This window comes from Myotis brandtii, unplaced genomic scaffold, assembly GCF_000412655.1.
Source record: "Myotis brandtii unplaced genomic scaffold, ASM41265v1 scaffold358, whole genome shotgun sequence".
Classification (NCBI taxonomy): Eukaryota; Metazoa; Chordata; class Mammalia; order Chiroptera; family Vespertilionidae; genus Myotis; species Myotis brandtii.
In genome coordinates, this window is record NW_005363772.1 from 649,794 (window position 1) to 670,331 (window position 20,538).

Sequence of the window (20,538 nt, forward strand, 5' to 3'; positions counted from 1 at the left end):
AATGTAAACTGCTTGATTCTGAAAAAAAGTCACCCAATGGAATCGGATAGTTCATAGTTGGAAGTACAAGTTCTAAATGTTGTGGGATATTGCATTTGTAAATCCTGCAGATCACAGGGAGGTTGTATAATTCGAAGAAGCAGCCAATTATAGTATCTACAAGGATGCCCAGGACTAGAAAAGTGGTACATTCTTCCCATGAGAACCTTAGGACACCTTAGGACTCAGGTTAAGGGAAATTGCTAGCCGTTTATGATATTTAGATACTTGCATCTATAGATATGCTGCTTCCCAAGCAGGACCTGTTAATCAAGTTCTCAATATTCAACACTCTGAGCCATTAAGAATGCATTTTTCAAATTTAATACTTTTAACATTATAATTTTCATGACCAAAATTATTATTTCAGTATAGAAAAAGATTCAAATATATTTTCAAGTGAAAAACAAGTTATAAAAATTTCCTCTATTTCACCAAAAGAGCTATTTTATATTCTGTGTCTCCTGTGTTATCAAACTTTAATATACATGAGATAAAAATATATTCTGGCAAATTTCTCTGAACATATTAAGCAGACCTTAAGCGATAATTAACAGTCAATATGAATGATGCCACTCACTGTGCATCAGTTGAAGCATTTTTTTCACATTTAATACTAATCAAGATACACGATTTTTGGTCTTTGTTTAAAAAACTATAATTAAGAATATGTGTTCTTTAGTTGATTATTAGAAGTAATGAAAAACAATATGAATGATGATGCAGAACTTCATCATCTGATAACTTTTTGGACAGGCACTGGATTAAATAGTCTCTATTTCTCCTTAAGATAACTGTGCAATTAATGCCACTTCCATACTGCATATGCTTGAGAAAATGTGAAAAGTATAACTAAAAAAAGGTCACTGTGTAGAATATAACACAATAAAACAGATATATCAGATCTGCATAAACTCAATATCAGTAAAATGAATAGAATTTTAAGTGCATTATGAATGTACATGCTTAAGTAAATCATATAAGGACATTTTTTCAACCAAGAAAATAATCACATTATTTATCTACATTTTACAGAAACTTTATAGATTTTTAAAAATGAGTGGTGATGCATATTTATATGACAAGAAGTGTGACTTTAATAAAGCTTATAACCTGAGGAAGGGAAGGGAGGAAGTAGAAGGCGAGATGGAGGAAAGAAGTGGGTATTGATTTTGAAAGATACTTGTCTTCTCAAAAATTCTCAATTCAGGAGATTACTGCTTTAGCCCAATGATAAAAATGATGCTATTAATAACTTAAAAACTACTCTGTTGTATGTCTTTTAAAATTGTAGCACATTTTTCACTGATAGCGAAAAGTCTGCTGTACTTGGCAGATCTGATCAAATAACACTGGGTTATAAATTTTGGGTTAAAATAAAAAAAAATTTAAAAAGCAAAAATCAGATTAATTATAAATTAGACTCTGCTTTCTTTTGTCACTTGTTAACCTGCTCAAAAGACAGTAAATAAAATAAAAATTCCAATACTCTTATGAGCACTTATAAATAGCAATTGTAGATTTTTAACATGACTTTGTTTAAATCAATATTCTTGTATTCGTGTTAGTATCAAAATATCACTCCCAAAACTCAACCTTTAATTTGTTTCATACAGGCGATGACACGTACTATCAATTATGTGTGCTTTCTTACACTACTAATGAAAAACCTCTGATAAGGAAGTGAGTCTGAAAAATCCCTAGGAAATATTCGAAATTCAGTCTTGGCACTCGCTTGCCACCTTTGTACATGATTGTCTTTTTCTGTCCGTATCCCTCACCATTTTCCTCACTACAGACTCTGTGCTCTGCGAGGTCAGAGACCTGGCTGCACTGTTCACAGGTATCCTCATGTCCAGGACTCAGACCCCATATCCTAGGTAATCAACAGGTATTTGTTGAATGAAATTGTTTTGTCTCTCCAATGGAAAAATCCAGAATATGTTATCAGGGCTCAAATTTCAGAGTGTTTCTAGGGAGGCATTGTAGAGACACTTCATATATTAATTGGTCCAAGGGATAAAGCAATATCTTTTCTTTGCTTCAAAGACATATCACCCTAAGAAAGTAAGACATTACGTAGGTAAGTATAACCGTTTAATAAGTGGTATGACAAATGGTAAATACTAATTTCTCTTTAAAAATGAATACAATTAGAATATAATTCAAACTCCTTAACAAGATCTGGTCTTTCTCATTTCCAATCTCAGTTCGTATCATTCCACCCCAGCCTATTTTCAAATCTTGACTTTGTCAAGCTCACTGATAGATTAGGGCCTTTCCAATTGCTATTCCTCTGGTTTGGAAGATCCTCAGACCTTGGTAGGTACTTTCCTTTTCATGATTCAGAGAGGGCTTCCTTTATAACTCCATCTCAAGCAAATTCCCTCACCTGTCCCCAGGCACTCTACATTTTACCATGTTTTATATAGCACTTACCAATACACAAATCCATGTGCTTGTTTAATTACTCATAGTTTGCCTCTTCCCCTTAACCTGCAAAATCTTGAGAAGGCAAACTGTTATGTTCTTCACTGTAGTAGCTCTGATTCTACTGCTTTGAACTACACTTGGCACCCACTAGGCATAAATTAAGATGTGTTGAGTCAATGAATGGTAATGCAAGCATAGGGCGCTACAGAACACTGAAGGGGGACAGTTCTGTGAAGAATGAGACAAGAACAGAGCTAAGAGATAGAAACCAATTCCATGCACTACTGTTTGAATTTCTGATTAAGCCATACCTGGATTCAGAATAATCTTTTAAAAAATGTTAGTGAATACATTTTCTTTTTGTTTAATCCAGTTGGTCTGGGTTTTCTATCACGGAAAGAGTTCTAACAAATACAATTGCCATTCAGTGGAACCACAAGTTGGAATACTGGAAAGTTGATTACAGTTCTATTTAAATAAGAATATTGTGACAGTAATAGTTACCCTTTATAAAATACTGCCACCTTATGAAGTGGTGGACTCCCTCTCATAGCAGGAGTCTAGGCAGAGGCAAAGTGACCTCGTGACTGGTTATTATTGGTTGGTCTACATACTTTCTGGGTTTCCTTCTTATTTAAGCTTCCATAATTCTACAAACAAAATATCTAATACATTTTGTTAAATAAATAAAAATTTTGAATATTTTCGGTTTTGAACTTGTCCGTCTTTAGTTTAGAATATTACATCTCTATTTTTCTGACTCTTACATCTATGTTTAATTAATGCATTGTTTTCTTTCTACTGTTCACTCTTTAAAGCTTAGCAGAACGCTTTGTTCTCTCTCAAGAAAAATCTTTTGGTGAAGTTTAACAAATAAATATGCAATATATACTATTTTCTTCAGCTAAACAAGATATTAGTAATTGTAATTTTAATAACTATACTAATTAAAATTGTATTGTTAACCTATATTCTGGGGTATTTTTAAAAGGGACCATTAATATTCTTCTTATTTTATGAATATGAAATAATTTTTAAGCAGACTATATTTAATTCAACGAAGAGAGAATAAAATCTGAGGTTTAGATTAATTCTCTATGATGTCACTTCTTAATTCTCTATTCAAACAGTTCCAATCCAGGGGTCAATAATCAGTAGCTCAAATGAGGCACTGATCAATTATTTAGGGTAGAAAAGAAAATATTTTAATTGACTTGAAGAGTGTTTTAGGAAGAATAAAGGACAAATGATTCCCCAGAAGGGAAATAACAGAAGTGTACTTTTGCTTTCTCAGTCTCTGACGTAGAAATGACTTAGCGTGTGACAAGAAGAAAGTTCTGAGATGCCCTAAATTAAATTAGAGCAGGCCAGAGGGTGGAAGAAAGAGACAAGAGAGGTTAATGAGTTAATCTCGGCGGGGGAAACCAAGAAAAGACTGATTACATTCCTAAGTGTGTGGTGAAACTTGGAGTTACCTTCCAGGTGGTTGTTTTCCCATTTCTCTAGAGAGAATAACCAAAGAGCTGACTACCAGGTTGGGCATGATATTTTCTGGACTGTCAACCACAACCAATCCAGAAGAGCGAACACTTCTTCCTTATCCAGACTATGCACCTGCCCCCAACTATCCCTGCTTCACCAATCCCATCCCCTTTATCAACAGCCAATGTAAATTTTTCAAAGCAATTTACGCCTTTCTCCCCAGAAACTGTTTGTATACTAGAGCCCTGCCAATCCTAGGGTGGGGAACACGGTCTTATCCATCTAGCACTGCTGCAGGGGGTTTAGACTGCCTTTAGCAGGCTGATGGCTCAACACCTCTCTAAGGCTCACAAAATAGGCACTGCACAGATATTGAAATACAAGGGAGAGAAGAGTGTTCAACAAAGCACAAAGCAGCTGTACAGAGCAAGGTGTTAGGGAGGTTCTTGCATTTCATGGATATGCCAGACAGTGTTTAAAGCATAAGAATAGAAAATGTCCAATTTGAATGTGGTTATAATTAGCTGAGGCCAACATCTCTTTCTGTTCTGGCGTTTTAAAAGAAATGAAGTCTACAGCATACCAGCTCCTACAGGTTCAGGATGGATCCTGATTTTATTTGATCTCACATATATAGACGGAGGACAGCATCTCTCTTACTGATACTACTTAAGCTCTGTGGGTTACTTGGAGACAGTATACTCAGAGACTAGTTCTAGCCCTGTGTAGTAAGCGAAAATTTATTTGAGATCTTGACCTGGAAAGCTCTAAGAATAAGTCAAATAGTACTATTTGAGGAACTTTTATATATTAGCAATTACATCTTAGCAACTACTATGATTAAAAATTTTTCAGCCCTAACCGGTTTGGCTCAGTGGATAGAGCGTCAGCCTGTGGACTGAAAGGTCCCAGGTTCGATTCCGGTCAAGGGCATGTACCTTGGTTGCGGGGACATCCCCAGTAGGGGGTGTGCAGGAGGCAGCTGATCAATGTTTCTCTCTCATCGATGTTTCTAACTCTCTATCCCTCTCCCTTCCTCTCTCTGTAAAAAAAAATCAATAAAATATATTTAAATTTTTTTTTCATAGGTAGAGAAAATGTGAAAAATACGAAATGAAGTGATAGCTATACCGAGCAGTGCCTTTTGAACTTTCCATCATGGAAAAAACTCCTGTGGAGGCCTTAGCACTTCTCTGTTTCAAACTTATGAAGTCTCTTTCATGTCCTGTGCTTTATCCTGAAAGGATGATTTTGTCAAATATTAAAAATCGTGTTTTTATAGTTAGTGTCGATGATGGTTTGACTTGGTTGTGGATATACTGGATGTGTTCAGCCCTTACCCCCCACTTGGCATTATGGAATACTGTTTCAAAGTTAGCAAAAAAGCTTTAGTTCCCACATCTCCTGTTCAAACTGATTTTCAGTTAAGATGAATCATAATTACCTCTGAGGTCTCATACTTACACTTATTGCTAAATAATCTTGTGTGTATGCATACCACAGTGTGTGACTCACAGTATTAAACTACAATTCTCCCTTGCAGATCAGTGTGTTGTTGATATAATAATTACTTGAGAGCATGAAACCATCTGATTGATACATTGTAACAAACAATAGGTATCCTAAGAGGAGTCTCTGGCACTTCTGACATTACTAATACAAGCACATGTCTAGCAAATCAGAAAAGATATGCATTACTGTGCCTGTGAAACAGGATCAGATAACAATAGAGTTCCACTTCTTGCCTCTGAATTTGAAGCAATATTTATTAGGATATTATAGCTCAAAGAATCTGAGTGTGTCTGGTAAGCTGGCCAGGGCTGTTTCTGGCTTGTTGGGAAAAATATTTCTTTTTCTTGTCATAACTCCCAGGTGCTACTGCTGAGCAAATGGGAACATCGCTGCCAAAGTATTTGAAAACAAGAACAAAAATTGATTTGGACAATCTATGTATTCCTATCATTGACAGAGACATAACTATGACCAGGGGTATGACAAGGGTCATAGCAAGGTTAACAGAAAAGCACCCAGAAATTCTCTCTTATCATCAGCTTTTCAAACGAACTATTCTTGGTTACTGTAGGCAATAAGTTTTCATTAACTACTAAGAGACATGTATTAGTATTTACAAGTTGCTCTTATACTTTTCCCAGGAAATGGCTACTTTGTCAAGGAAAAACAGTTAAAATATGAAGTTCAGATGGTTAGCACATCTATGACATTTGAGGATTTCTTGATAACATAGAATTATAAGCCTATACATTACCAACAGTGTGAGAAACTGAGTAAATATACTCTCCTCCCAAGAGAACTATTTTAAGGCTAATAGTAATTCTCTTATTAAAAATATAACTATTCTTATAAAGCAAATGCCATCAAGAGATCAATTACTATTATGAAGCAAAGGCTATCTAGGTTCTTAAAAGCCTGCAATAAATAATGCGGAAACCATTTAAATAAAGAAATATGTGGTACAGAAATGAAAGTCCCTGCATACACTTGTGGCAGAAAGCTAAACTATAAAAAAAATTAATTCAAACATTTGTTAAGAAACATAAGCAGACTCAAAGCAACAATATTATATTTGAAAATCAAGGGCCAATACTGCTAAATAATACCTTTGCTAAACAATTTTCCTTAATATGAGAAGCAAAATTATTCCTACAGTTTTCTTTAAACAGGATATCTTGTGCACAAAAGTTCAAGATTTCATACTTCTATTCAAAGTTATTTACCAATATTTACTCATAAGCACAGCTGTGAGGACAGGAAAAAGGAGAACATCTCTGAAAAATTAAATATATTTCCTTTTGTTAGGAAATGAAAAATAAATTGTCCTGGGGTAGAATTGAGAGAAGAAAAAAATTAAATAATTGCTAAAGAGACAAGTACACATGAATTAAGATTTTATGTAATACCTGAGAAACTTAAAAAACTGCTGCTGATCTGAATTTTGAATCTTTGGCAAAATAGACCATGAAAACAAATCTTTTCTTGGCCTGTGTCTAATAAAATCAAAGCATAAAAATAAAATAAGTTAACCAATGACATTATTTCAGCCATTAATGGAATCAGTTCACAAACAGTAAGTTCAGGGACATACATATAACTCAACAAGCAACACTATCCAATGCAGAGTTGAAGAGACCAGATTCCTTTTCCTGTTTTCATATTCACAGAACCCAATTTCTATGTGCGGTTTTCAGAGGTTCACTGTGAGTTCTCTAAAGGTTTCTTTATCATTGAATATTATAAGTAATTATGTTCCCAGGCGGCAGTTCAGAGCCCAATACTGCACTGGAACAACACCACAGGCAGGTCAGGTGACCTCTCTCCACTTCTCCTCTCTCTGGCGCTGAGGACAGACAAAGTGATATGTCTGTCATACGCCATTACCATTAGAACAGAATCTTGTTCTTTTATTACAACTGAACTCCGCCAGATTTCCCAGCAGGTATGCTAAGTGAAATCAATGTCTTGGATTTCCAGGCTGAGCTTGGAGGTCACAGCCACTCTATCATTTCTCAGCATTATCCTTTCTCGCGCGCGCACACACTCTCCAAGCCTCCAACTGGCACACAGCAGATTGAAAACAGCATGCATCAGAGGACCCATGCTGTACAATTTTACAGTCTTTTGGAGCCCCCTCCTTTTGATTCCCCCTTTTATTTTTTTTTTTGCAAATTGCAAATAAGTTTTGTTTGTGTACTTCTCCAGAGTTGTGAGGCAAAGGCAAAGGCATAGCCAGGAGGAAGGGCAGGCAATGAAACCAGAGAGCATGATTTTTGACAGCTGTCAATAAGATCATTTTCCTTACATCATCACCTGGATGTGACTTACGAGTCCATTGTTCCGAACAATAAATGGACTGTCAATGTAAACCATCAGGTTTATGCTGGGTAGGTATGCAGACAACACAAAGCCCTTTAATAAAATAATTCTACAATATATAAGACAGACATGAAAATTCACTAATAAAACACATAAAAATACCCCCAGGACACTAAGAACTTATTGGATAAATTTTTAAATGCAATAATAAATGATAATTATTATATGGAAGTAAAATATCTTTGCAAAGTGAAAATATTTATTATTCTATATATAAATGTCAATTCCAGACTATAAACAACTAAATTCATATTTTGAAAGGGGTCCTCTTTATTTACTGCTGGTTTTATTTATTTTTGGCCATGTTCTTCATTCAAGTGATGATGGTAATATTTATTGGTCAGGTTATTGTTAACCTATTAAAGTTTACTGCTCAGTGAAACACAAGCACATTGAAGGCATCTTTTCTGACAGTAAGTGCCTGTAGACAATATGCTAGAGGATACTGAGCAAAGAAAGGACATCTTTTTATTATATTGTTGTTCTTACTTAAAAAAAGAGGTATTTTATTTGTGTTGAACTTTTTATGTATTTAACAATAATTGCAGATGAAAGGATATATAACATCTGCAGTTTTATTAAACTTTATATGATAGAAAAGTCATGAGGGCTAATTTCCTTTTTTGTTTTAAAGGATAGTTTATTGATTTTTAGAGAGAGAGTAAGGGAGAGGGGGAGAGAGAGAGAGAGAAACATCAATGTGAGAGTACATCATGGTTCTGTTACCTTTGAATGCCCCCTAACTGGGATTGAGCCTGCAACCCAGGCATGTGCCCTATCTGGGAATCAAACCAGCAACCTCCTGGTGCATGGGACAATGACCAACCAACTGAGCTACACTGGCCAAGGCAAGGCTAATTTTCAAAGAGAACTGAATTTTAAAGGTAAAATATAAATATATTTGTTAAATTATATATAATCATAGCTATAGAAACAACCTTTTTTTTTTGCTAATATTAAAGATATGTGAAACCATAAAATGTGGCAGAATTTTAACATTACTTAATCAGTTTTATACTCAGTCTATGGAGTTCTATGAGTGTCTAGAATCATCTATACTTATAATAGGGTAATCTGCAAATTGGTCGGAACTCCATCACATAACGACCAATCAATAGGAGGGTGGGGCAGCAAGCTACAAGAGGCAGGGAGCTACAGGAGGGTGGGGCAGCAGGCGGAGAGCTACAGGAGGGCAGGTCAGCAAGCTGTGTACAGTGGAGGGCTACGAGCGGTGGTGGGCAGGGCGGCCACCTGAGGCAAGCAGCAGCAAGCTACTCGCACACGAATTCATGCGCAGGGCCACTAGTACAGTTTATAAAGCAGCATCCTAATTTTGGCAAAGAAAACCTTCATTCACTTTTATGTTTGCCATTGTTACCTAAGAACAATGCTCAATAAACATCTGAATAGATGAATGAATGAATGGATGAATGGATGCAAAAATGAATAAGATTGACTAACACCAAAGCTTCATGATTAAGTGATTTGGGGAGAAGACATTAATGATATTTTGAAATGATAAGTAATAAAACAAAATGTCCTATAAAGATAATACTGAATGTGAACTGTAATTCAAAAATATAAAATGTCCTAATGTAAAGCACCATTATAAAGCATGGCGTAAAAAAAATCACATTAGTAAATCAAGAAAAACAATAATACCTCACAGAGTTATTTGTGTGTGACAATGACTATGTGGCTACAGCTCCTTATTTTACTCAAAATTAGTCTGTGTATGTAATATATTAAAACTGTTGGCCCACGAGACACTGCTTTAAAATTAAATTGTATTGACTAAATGTTATAATTATTATCAAGTTTGAGAAAATGTATGTTCTAGAATGACAGTTGTAGGGGAGCTGGGGGGAAAGGGTGAAGGGATTAAGCGGTATCAATTGGTAGTTACAGAATAGTCACAAAGATGTGGATTACAGCATAGAAAATACAGTTAATAGAGTCATGATGACTGTGTGGGGGGCCCGGTGGCTGCTTGAAGTATCAGGGGAACCACTCTGTAAAGTACATAATTTTCTAGCCACTTTGCTGTACATATGAAACTAACACAGAATACTATTGAATGTAAACTGTCATTGAAAAAAAGGTATGTTCTGCTGTCATTATAAAGTAAAGCAGACCAGGCCTTAGGTATATATTAAGCACTCAACATGCAAGGCCCATTACACAGCTGAAAGAGATATGACAAGTAGCATATGTATATTTCCTAATGTCACCAGTGTGTACAATCATTTGTACTGTATATTTGCACATATTGCTGTGGAGTCACCTTCTAAGGTCCCTGTCCAGGTTAAATTATACTTTCAAATATATTTCTCGTTTACTAATACAGCAAAGGACTTCAGAGTTTTGAGAAGGCAGAGGTTGGAGCACACTTTCCAAACTGACCCCTTCTCTTTCCAGTTCAATCTCTGGATTAATTGGTTAACTGTGAAAGGTAGCTGCCAGGGCACAAGAGGCTTAACAGATTTCTGGATTTTTTCCTCTGTCAATACTTCCTAATTTTTTTCAACTGTGTGACTATGACTACTCTTACACTGTTACTCTTTAGACATTTTAGCATGGCTTTCATGGAATGAAGAACAGAAGCATTTTCTAGGTAGTTCAGCAAAAAAAACCCAAAACACACACACACACACACACACACACACACACACTCAGGATATATAACTGTATCCATTTTCTACTTAACATTTTCTAATAGGTAGAGAATATGTGCAATTACTTCCCTAAGTAATCTCAGGGAAAATTACTTTATGGCTACTCTTCTTAATTCATCCATAGAAAGTTTAATAACTTCACATATCATATAATAAGTCAGGTCTTTACAAACACAAACATTTAATTTTTCAGCATTCCTCTTCTTCTAAATCAAGAAACAAATTATTAAAACCTCCCCTGGTCCTTTTTCATGTTCTCTCAGGAAATGTTTCTTTAGCTCCTAAAACTGAACTAGCTCTAAATAGTCTTACTTCTAACACTATTATGATCTCCATATCTTTACCTGATAATTGCATTGGATAAATGGTATATCTAAAATTATACTTATACCATGACACATTATAAGTGATTGATATTTAAATCAAACATTTTCTATATGCCCTAATTGTACTTATATTTTAAGTTCTATTTCAGTCGCCCCTTCTTTGGGAAACCTTTCCCAAGGTCTCTCACTGAAGGTCATCTCTCTGTCCTAATGACATCCAAAGCACCTTATCTGTAACTCTTTATAAGACTTTGTATCACAGAGTATGGGTATCCATTTTATCACACTGTAAGCTACTTGCGTACAGTCTACTATCTTATAAACCTTTGTAGCGCTCATTTCTTACAATAGCTGTCTGTGGAATAAATGATGCGAAATGTATGTATGTAAATTTACACACATGTCACTGATCCTACTAGCCTCTTATCTCCTTGAACACCCACAGTTTAGCCCCGTTGCTGGCACATAATAGATATTCAATAAATATCACTGAATAAAAAGTAAAACTCTAAATGGTAAAATACATAGCTTCTTCAAAAGGGTACCTTGCTTTTGGGTGGCGGGCTGTTTGTGCTCTTGTCTGTGTGAATGCTGGTAGGAGAAACAGCAGCACCGAGGTTGCCTTGGGGTATGCCTGGGAGCTTTCCTCCTGGGGATACCTGCATCGCAGCCAGCTGGGCAGCATATAACTGCTGCAGAAGAAACAGAGAGAGAGAGGGGAAAATTGAAAAAAGACTCAGTGATAAAATTAATGCACCCTTCAGAAAGTACCTACATTCAGATATGGTATTTTTCCTCTGGGTATTTTTGCTTAGTGCCCTGGAATATTTAAAGAAAGAAGCTGTCAGCTAAACTTCCATGGCTTACTTTTTATGGGAGGAGTCACAGAGACTACATATAAGAGGTTTCAGCTTCGGTATGCGCAGAGGTTCTAAGCAAATAACAGGCTTTATAGTTACTCTTTCCCAAGATCTCTGGAAGGCAGGTATATCATTCTTTGGTCAAGACCTCTTTTTGTTCGACATATTTTAAATTTTACACAGTGTGTTAAACATAATGCAGCTTCATATACAAAGTAATTTTCCTATTATTCATGTTTAAAATACTATGCCTTTTTTTTCAGACTTGTTGAAATGAGCACCTGTAACAATTTTTTGTGATTGTTAGTTGTATAGAAATACAAAAAAGCCATTGAGCTGGAATGGAAGGAGTTTTGGAAGAACATTATCTGGTCAATCTACCTACACCATTAAAAATTAAGATGCTGCCAGAAGTCCACTTTACTTCATAATATCTAAACAAAGACAAACCTGAAATTATCTTGAGGATTAGGGTTTTCAGGATTACTGTCTAAACATACACACTTTGCTAAGCCATCACATAATCATTCTTACTAAACAACCAATAAAATATTCTCAAAGTCAATTTAATAATAGAGAAAACTTTTAATTTGATAATGATAGCTATATGATGTGGTATCTTAAAACAAGGAGGTTGTTTTAGATTCAAATAGTCAGATCAAAAATTTAAATTAATATTCTTTTCATTTCTATTTAGCAGAATGTGAAAAATTTTAAATCTGGATGGGGGGACAATATATAGTTATTTTCCCCCAATTCTGATATAAACTTCTCACTATTCACAGATCGCTGCATTTGCCACCAAGCACATCTGATTTTCCTCATTAGCCTCTATTTAGAACAAATTTTAATTTGTATCAAATAATATGTGTTCCTTAAATTTACATTACATTAGAGAAGCATAAAATGGCTTCAAGTCTTAGAGAATCTAATGAATCTCAGGTCTGCTGGAATTTTAACATAAACCAGACATTTTAATACTGCTGAATCCTAATCTGGCTATTCAGAAGTTAACAGGAAATTTCAGGGGATTTAAAGAGGCCAACAGTGGTTCTCACACCTGGCTATATATGTAAGGGATGGTAACTTACAAAATAAATGCTGTTATGACATCATTCAACCTTATACAAAATTAAGGTCATTTGTCTATCCATTAAAATATGTATGTTGACTGATGTTAAAAGGAGTAAAGAGATGATTAATATTTGATTTATTACACACTCTTAAGGCAAAATTAAAAATAACAATAGTGTCTGTACTCAGTGAGATCTACAATCCCAGAACCACTGGTTGATCTTGTTGAGAGGGAAGGAGTGACATGTGGTGGGGATTGAAAAGCCACCCAAAGTTATAAGCATCCTGTGAACTATATAACACACGTCTTTTATATGCATATACAATCCTATATAATAAAAGCCTAATATGCAAATCGACCAAACGGTGGAATGAATGGCAGAACAACCAGTGGAAAGACCAGTCGCTATGACACACACTGACCTCCAGGAGGCAGACACTCAATGCAGGAGCTGCCCCCAGCTGGCAGGCCCCAGGCCAGCCAAGGCAGGTGCCAACGGGGGCCCCCGATTGCCCCACCGTTCACCCTGCAGATCAGTCCTGATCACAGGCCAGGCCTAGGAACCCTACCCATGCAGGATTTCATGCACCAGGCCTAACATTTTTCTTGAAAGGATGGCAGATAAAACCAAGAGTTAAATAATAAGATGCATTATAATAAATTACTTAATTACTTTAACAGTTAAGTTGTTCTAAAAACAAATTTAAACTCTAAATATAAAGAACTAAAGCTTTACAATAATGCTCACATCATGAGGTTAACCAGACTAACAGAATAACTCTTTTGCCTTGCACAATAACTTGACTGTTATCTTAAAACTAATAAACACACAACATCATAGAGTATTAGGTTTGCCTGTCTTTATATTGCTTAAAATATTGCATCTTTTATTCCATTTCCCTCTCCCCATCCCTGCAGTAAATCAGACAATGATTTTTTAAGTAAACAAAACAATCACATATGATTAAATTGAATCTACTCATTGATTACTTAGTGTATTCTTGGTGGTTATATGTTCATAAGTATGTTTCTTTATGTATAGATACATATAATCATCACTTTTGTCTCACATTGTTCCATAAGCCTACATGGTTGTCTCTCCAGCATTTTGAGCTCCTTCAAGGACCATGATTTCTACCTCTAGTGGAACAGTTAAAAGTAAGGCAAACCTCAATTCTAATCCCATGTCTGAACCAGTGACCTCGGGCAACTAAAATGAGGCACAAATCTATAATCTGCAAATTCAAGGATAAATAAAACTTTTAGTAGGGTTGCTGTGAGAAGCAAATCACTTAATGTGTATAAAATACTCAGAAAAAACACATGGCAAAGAATGCTTGATAAATAACTAATAATTTTATATGTATTTATTGATTTTTAGAGAGATGGGAGGAGAGAGATAGTAACACTGATGAGAAACATTGATTGGCTGCCTCCTATAGGCCCCCTACAAGAAATCGAGCACACAGCCTAGGCATGTGCCTTGACCAGGAATAGAGCCAGCCACTTCTTGGTTCGTGAGTCGATGCTCAACCACTGAGCTACATAAGCCAGGCAATTAGGTAATATATATGCTAACATTCTGCTATATACTCTAGACTAGTGATGGCGAACCTTTTGAGCTCGGCGTGTCAGCATTTTGAAAAAACCCTAACTTAACTCTGGTGCCGTGTCACATATAGAAATTTTTTGATATTTGCAACCATAGTAAAACAAAGATTTATATTTTTGATATTTATTTTATATATTTAAATGCCATTTAACAAAGAAAAATCAACCAAAAAAATGAGTTCGCGTGTCATAGGTTCGCCATCACTGCTCTAGACTATAGTAGTATGGTGAAGGATACAGAAAGTGTATAAACATAATTTCTTTACTAAGTAAAGATTGATAAACATAAAATAGTGAGACTATTCATGTACTATAACTGCACGCTACTGAAAAAAAAAACCAGGAAATCAGTCGGTGCATTCTGATATATTTTCACAAAAGATATGTAGCTAAGCTGGAGGTGGCATTCTAGAAAGGGAGAATAATTTAAAGAAAGGTACAGGGGCAGGAGTAATTTAGTTGTTGCAAAGGGAACACAGGATAGTGTGGAGCAGCGAGTAGTTGAGAGGATGTGGTAGAAAGAACAATGACCTAATTGAGTGTATGTCCTGGGAAGAGTAAAATAGTAGTGGATTTGTAAGCTTAGTTCACCTTCTAGAAAAACTTGAAATACAGGCAAAAGGGTTTAAATTTAATATGTGGACAAGAGAAAGCCACTTAATGTTTGAGAGCAATATATATGACATTTTTAACTAAAACAAAGATAAGGCAAAATTTATCAGTTATGAGGTTATCAAAATTTAGTAGTGATATTTTTAATGATAACTTGAGTTGAAAAGTAACACTTGTGACAATGAAGAGGGGAAAATGACTCCAAATTCATACTAACTGGAGAAAAGTAAAAAGAAACTGAACAGGATGAGTCATGTAATTTATATAAAGTCTTCATTTCATAGATATAGTACATAAATATTCACCTATCATACATTCTCATTCGTGTACATAGTCATTGTATTATCTTTGTAAGACATCCAAAACACATATATTTTCTTCTTCTTCTTCTTTTTTTTTTAGAAAAGGGAAGAAGTAAGTAACACAGGAAATTTTCCTATAATTTTGCTTTGTGGTAGTAAAAATGCTAGAATCACTCAGTCAGGGGCTTCCCCTAACATATAGCTCATTAAACACTGCTTTAGGTATTAAGAGCATGATGCAATGTATCTATAACAATATGAGCTTGAATTGTATTTATCTTAGCCAAACCTAATCAGTGTTTGTTTTTTCCTAGCCTGTGCCATGTGTACCAAAGCACTACTAGGCTGACAGTGGGCGGGGAGTTCATTAGCAGGCATTCCTGGTGCTGAGTTGTAATGATCCAATGTAGGGTCAAAATAAAGTCTGGCCTGGCTGGTATGGCTCAGTGGATCAAGCACCATCCCATGCACCAAGAGGTCACTGGTTTGATTCCCACCAGGGCACATGCTGGGTTGTGGGCTCGAACCCCTGCTCCCCCATAGGTGGAGTGAAGGAGACAGCTGATCCATATTTCTCTCTCATTGATGTTTCTATCTTTCCATTCCTCTCTCTCTAAAATCAATAAAAAACATGTTTTAAAAAAGTCTGATGGGATGATAAAGAACAGATATTTTAACTTGAACTAATTAATTAGTATAGGTTATAGTGCTAATTCGCATTATTAATTAATTGCTAATGGGGGGGGGGAGAAATACTACAGTTGTATTTGGATATCATAGCGTTTAACCAGTTAGATATGATTGTATTTTCTTATGAAGGTAATCATTTTACTCAGATAGTCTAAGCTAGTATTTAGTACTTTTCAGTGCTAGGAGTGGAGAAATTCCACCATACAGCCTATTTAAATTCTGAGGTAAATTACTTCATTAATTACTTGAGATGGCAAGTTCTTGCCACTTCACCCTAATAAGTAAGCTATTTTCCCCAAATTGCTAAAAACACAACTTCTCCCATTGGCTACTAGCCTAGTGTTTAATTGCCATCTGGAGTATTTGGACTCAAAGCATTAAGTAGTGATGAAACTATATATCACTATTTGTTCCCTCACACCATTTACTGCCTAGCAAACTCCTTGAAGGCAGGGATTATGTCTCTATTATTTAGTGCTTTCTCAGAAAATCCTAGAAGGAAGAAAAGAGAAATGAGTAAAGGTAGAAATGAACTGTAGAATATCATTAATGTTTAACAAAACTACATTTCCAGGATATATTTAATATATATTTAATAATGATAATGACATTTTAAAAATCTGAAAAGAAACTGGCATCACTTTATTATTTGAGAAATTAGGAAAAAATAGCTATTGGTGATGTTGATGAAAAGCATTCATTCATTCATTAATTCCACTCACTTAAAAGGCACAAAATTAATTTCAACATCTTATCAGCATAAGAACAAAAGGTAGATTAATATACCCATTATTGTAATAGTAACTAAATAAGTCAATTTAGAATTATGAACAGAAAAATTAGGTGAAGATTATTAGAAAAAGTTAATATCTTTTTGGAAAGACAATAGAACCAAGACATTAAGAATACAGATATGATTAAATATTTTGGAAAAGACAAATGAGAAATGCCTTATATCTGATCAGTGGATATACAGTACTCACTGAATCCCACATATTTATTATTTAGAGAGTAAAAAGTACTTAGTAGGAGCTAAACTTTTAGTAGATGTAAACTATTTTGGGGGATCCTTTTTATTACTTAAATCAAAGCTTAATTTTCTATTTGAACTAGAATCTATTATCAGGTGTTCCTTTCTTTTTTCTTTTAAATAGATTTTATTGATTTTTTACAGAGAGGAAGGGAGAGGGATAGAGAGTTAGAAACATCGATGAGAGAGAAACATCGATCAGCTGCCTCCTGCACACCCCCCACTGGGGATGTGCCCATAACCAAGGTACATGCCCTTGACTGGAATCAAACCTGGGACCCTTCAGTTCGCAGGCCGACGCTCTATCCACTGAGCCAAACTTGTCGGGGCAGGTGTTCCTTTTTTGTGAGAAAAATTTGCATAAAATCCCAGGAGACAGGGCTGACACTACATCTGACAGTTACTCAGGAGTCATTAGTATATGACAGTATATGGTTTGATTCAACTATCTTATCTTCCCCTACTGTAGCCATGGATTAAGAGAGAGGGACATTCATATTTTAATGGGAAATCAGTGCAAAATAAGTCATGTCTACTCTTCTCTTTGTCCTTACCCTCCCTTTTTCTTCCTCCTCACCTCTCTCCTTTCCATGTCACCCAACTTCACACTAGATAGGAGAGCTGGGTACAAAAAGCACAGAATAAAAATTTAAAAATGACATTAAAATTATTACTAAAAACATTGTCTTTTCTAAATGCTGTATGGTAAAACATACTGATTCTTTAAGCAATTTGTGAACTTTGACCTTGCCTGCCATTATCTGAATGGAGAGGGCTAACTGGCTACAAAACCATTTAATATTGTTTTTGTTGAATTAAAATTATTTTTATAGGTAGAATAATTTTCTCCGAGTCTTATCTCATATCCAACATCAGCCCATAAACGAGAGAAAAAAGTATACTGTAACTATAAATGAATGTTTCACATTTTAATGTTTAATGAAACCAATTTTACTTTAATTGGGCTGGAAGTTCAAGTCCTTTATCACTCTTGATGCTCAAGAAAGCTCACTCAGAAATTAGCAGTGACTTCTAAACTCTCCAATAAGCAAACAAATATAGGCCTAAATTTTCAAAAATAACTCTCTGATTAATAGCACCTTGAAGTTCAAATATATTCATAGAAATGACAGGTGATTTTTTTTAAGTGCAGGGTCTGAAATCTGGCAATAAGAGTTAATATATATTCACTGTGTTAACCACTTGGATTAGAGGTTTTAAAACATGTGCATTGTCATTTATTAAGATTTTAAAAATAGGTAAATGTGTACTTCTAAAATTTAAATCAAACTCTATGATATATGTTAGATGTGATGTGTAAGGAAAGCATTTGTTTGTTTTTTTAAGGGAAGGGACAAAAATAACATTTGTGAGGGAAAATTCAGAAAGCAATTTCAAGGCTCTATAAGTGTTATCTTTATAGCTTAATTTCAGCTTCTTAATGTAACTTAAATGTGGAGTTTAAAGAGAAACTAATGTACTGGAGAAAATCTTTCAAAACATATCAGCATGTTTCAATGTGAATAAATCTGCTTTGCACATTATTTTTCACAATGTTTCTTCACAGAAAATTATCAGAGCAACTTAAGTTTAAATATGGACTTTCTTTCCCTAATATTGTCAGCTCTTCCTTTGGATGTTATTCAAGTATATTGTAAAAAAAAAAAAAAAAAAAAAAAAAAAAAAAAAGGAAAAAAAGATAGGCCTTAAATTTACTGGATCCCAAGGCAAAAATGCAAAGTGCAAATAGAAACTCACATGCCAAATTTATAAAAAATTACATTTTACAAATCATGTTAATAAAGTTAAATAAAGTATGTTTCACTCTCCCATTTTGACAAACAAACCTTCAAAATATCTGGATGCAAACCACAATGTACCACTTCACAATAGGATGACTATTATTAAAAAACAAACAAACCAAAAAAGAAAATTACAAAGGGTGTTGAAGATGTGGAGAAATTGGAACCCTTGTGCATTGCTGGTGGGAATATAAAATGGTGCAGCTGCTATGGAAAACAGTATGACAATTCATCAAAAAATTAAGCAGAACTGCCATATGATCCAGCAATCCCACTTTTGGGTCTATACCCAAAATAACTGAGCGCAGGAACTGGAACAGATATCTGTACACCCATGATTGGAGCAACATTAGTCACAATAGCCAAAAACTGAAAGAAACCCCAGGGTCCATCAACAGAACACTAGCTCTGTACCCATTAAAGAATGCTAGCATGCCAAACACAGTGAGCTCTGAAACATAATGACTTGTATTAACCACTAAGGTGACTGCTAGAAAAGAATGAAGTCTAGACAGAGCTGACAGCTAGCTTTCAAGATTGAGACTCTTAGACAATTCTATGTATGGATGAAAGGCTTGGAGTAAGGAGTCGAGGGTTAGAGTTCTCTCCTAGCCTCCTCAGTGGTTAATCCATAGAAGTGGAGTCAGGACTGGAGGAGTGAAGCATTTCTCTTGCTGCTTCAGCAGCTCTAACATAAATCATGGGAGAAGGTGTCTGGAGGAAGGTACCTGGGGAATTTGGTAAGTGTTTTCATTTCATCTCCAATGCAAAATTCCAGCTGGAGTATTTATCCAAAGGGCATGAAGGGAGTAGCATCTGGGTATACCAGGGATTAGTCAGTCACCTTGGGGGGCAAGTTCAAAGAAGTACACACAACCTGCGAGATTCAGGATCTTTTGCATTTAGACACAATTTCTTCTTTATTTAAAGAACTTATTTTTATTGACTTCAGAGCAGAAGGGAGAGGGAGAGAGAGATAGAAATATCAATGATGAGAGAGAATCATTGATTTGCTGCCTCCCACACGCCCTACACTGGTGATAGAACCCACTACCCAGGCATGTGCCCTGGCCAGAAATTGAACCGTGACCTCCTAGTTCATAGGTCGACACTCAACCACTGAGCCATGCCAGCAGGCTGGTCACAATTTCTAAACTTGAGAGCAAGAAATACAACAAACTGAAAGAGTATGTCAACTCAGAGTTGTCCAAATGGAGGAAAGTTATAGTCATCTCAATGGTGCATAATTTAAAAAATGAACAAGTTGGAGCTACTGGAACATAAGAGTCAAAAGCAGATTATGTAAGGAAATGACCTGAATGGACAGAGACTTCTAAGGCTGGATGGTCAGCTGACATCCAGAGGTGATTCAAGACAGCAGGAGGACAAGCCACAAGGGGAAGGTAGAGGAAGGTCTGCCTTCAGAGGAAACAGGTGAGCCACTTGGAAACATGTCTGAGAAAACAAGGGGCTGGCTTGTAGGGACTCCAAGGCAGAAACTATTCCTATTATGATCCACACCTCCATATATATATATATATATCTACACTAATAAAAGAGAAACATGGTAATTGGCGTACGACCACTACCCTTTTCATTGGCTAATCAGTGAGTATATGCAAATTAACTGTCAGCCAAGATGGCGGCCGGCAGCCAGGCACTGAAGCGAGCATGAGGCTTGCTTGCTGCGGACTCCAACGTTCCCCGCCT

General features: G+C 35.6%; 1 protein-coding gene across 6 annotated transcripts in view; it reads right to left on the reverse strand.

Annotated features, from left to right (window-relative positions):
* Positions 1-20,538, reverse strand: part of SOX5 (SRY (sex determining region Y)-box 5) — a 414,575-nt gene that overhangs the window by 74,331 nt on the left and 319,706 nt on the right. For all 6 annotated transcript variants that reach the window (XM_014544242.1, XM_014544245.1, XM_014544247.1 and 3 more), the window contains exon 9: positions 11,392-11,538. In XM_014544242.1, coding sequence (XP_014399728.1) covers positions 11,392-11,538 — 147 coding nt within the window. The remainder of the gene's footprint in view (positions 1-11,391; positions 11,539-20,538) is intronic.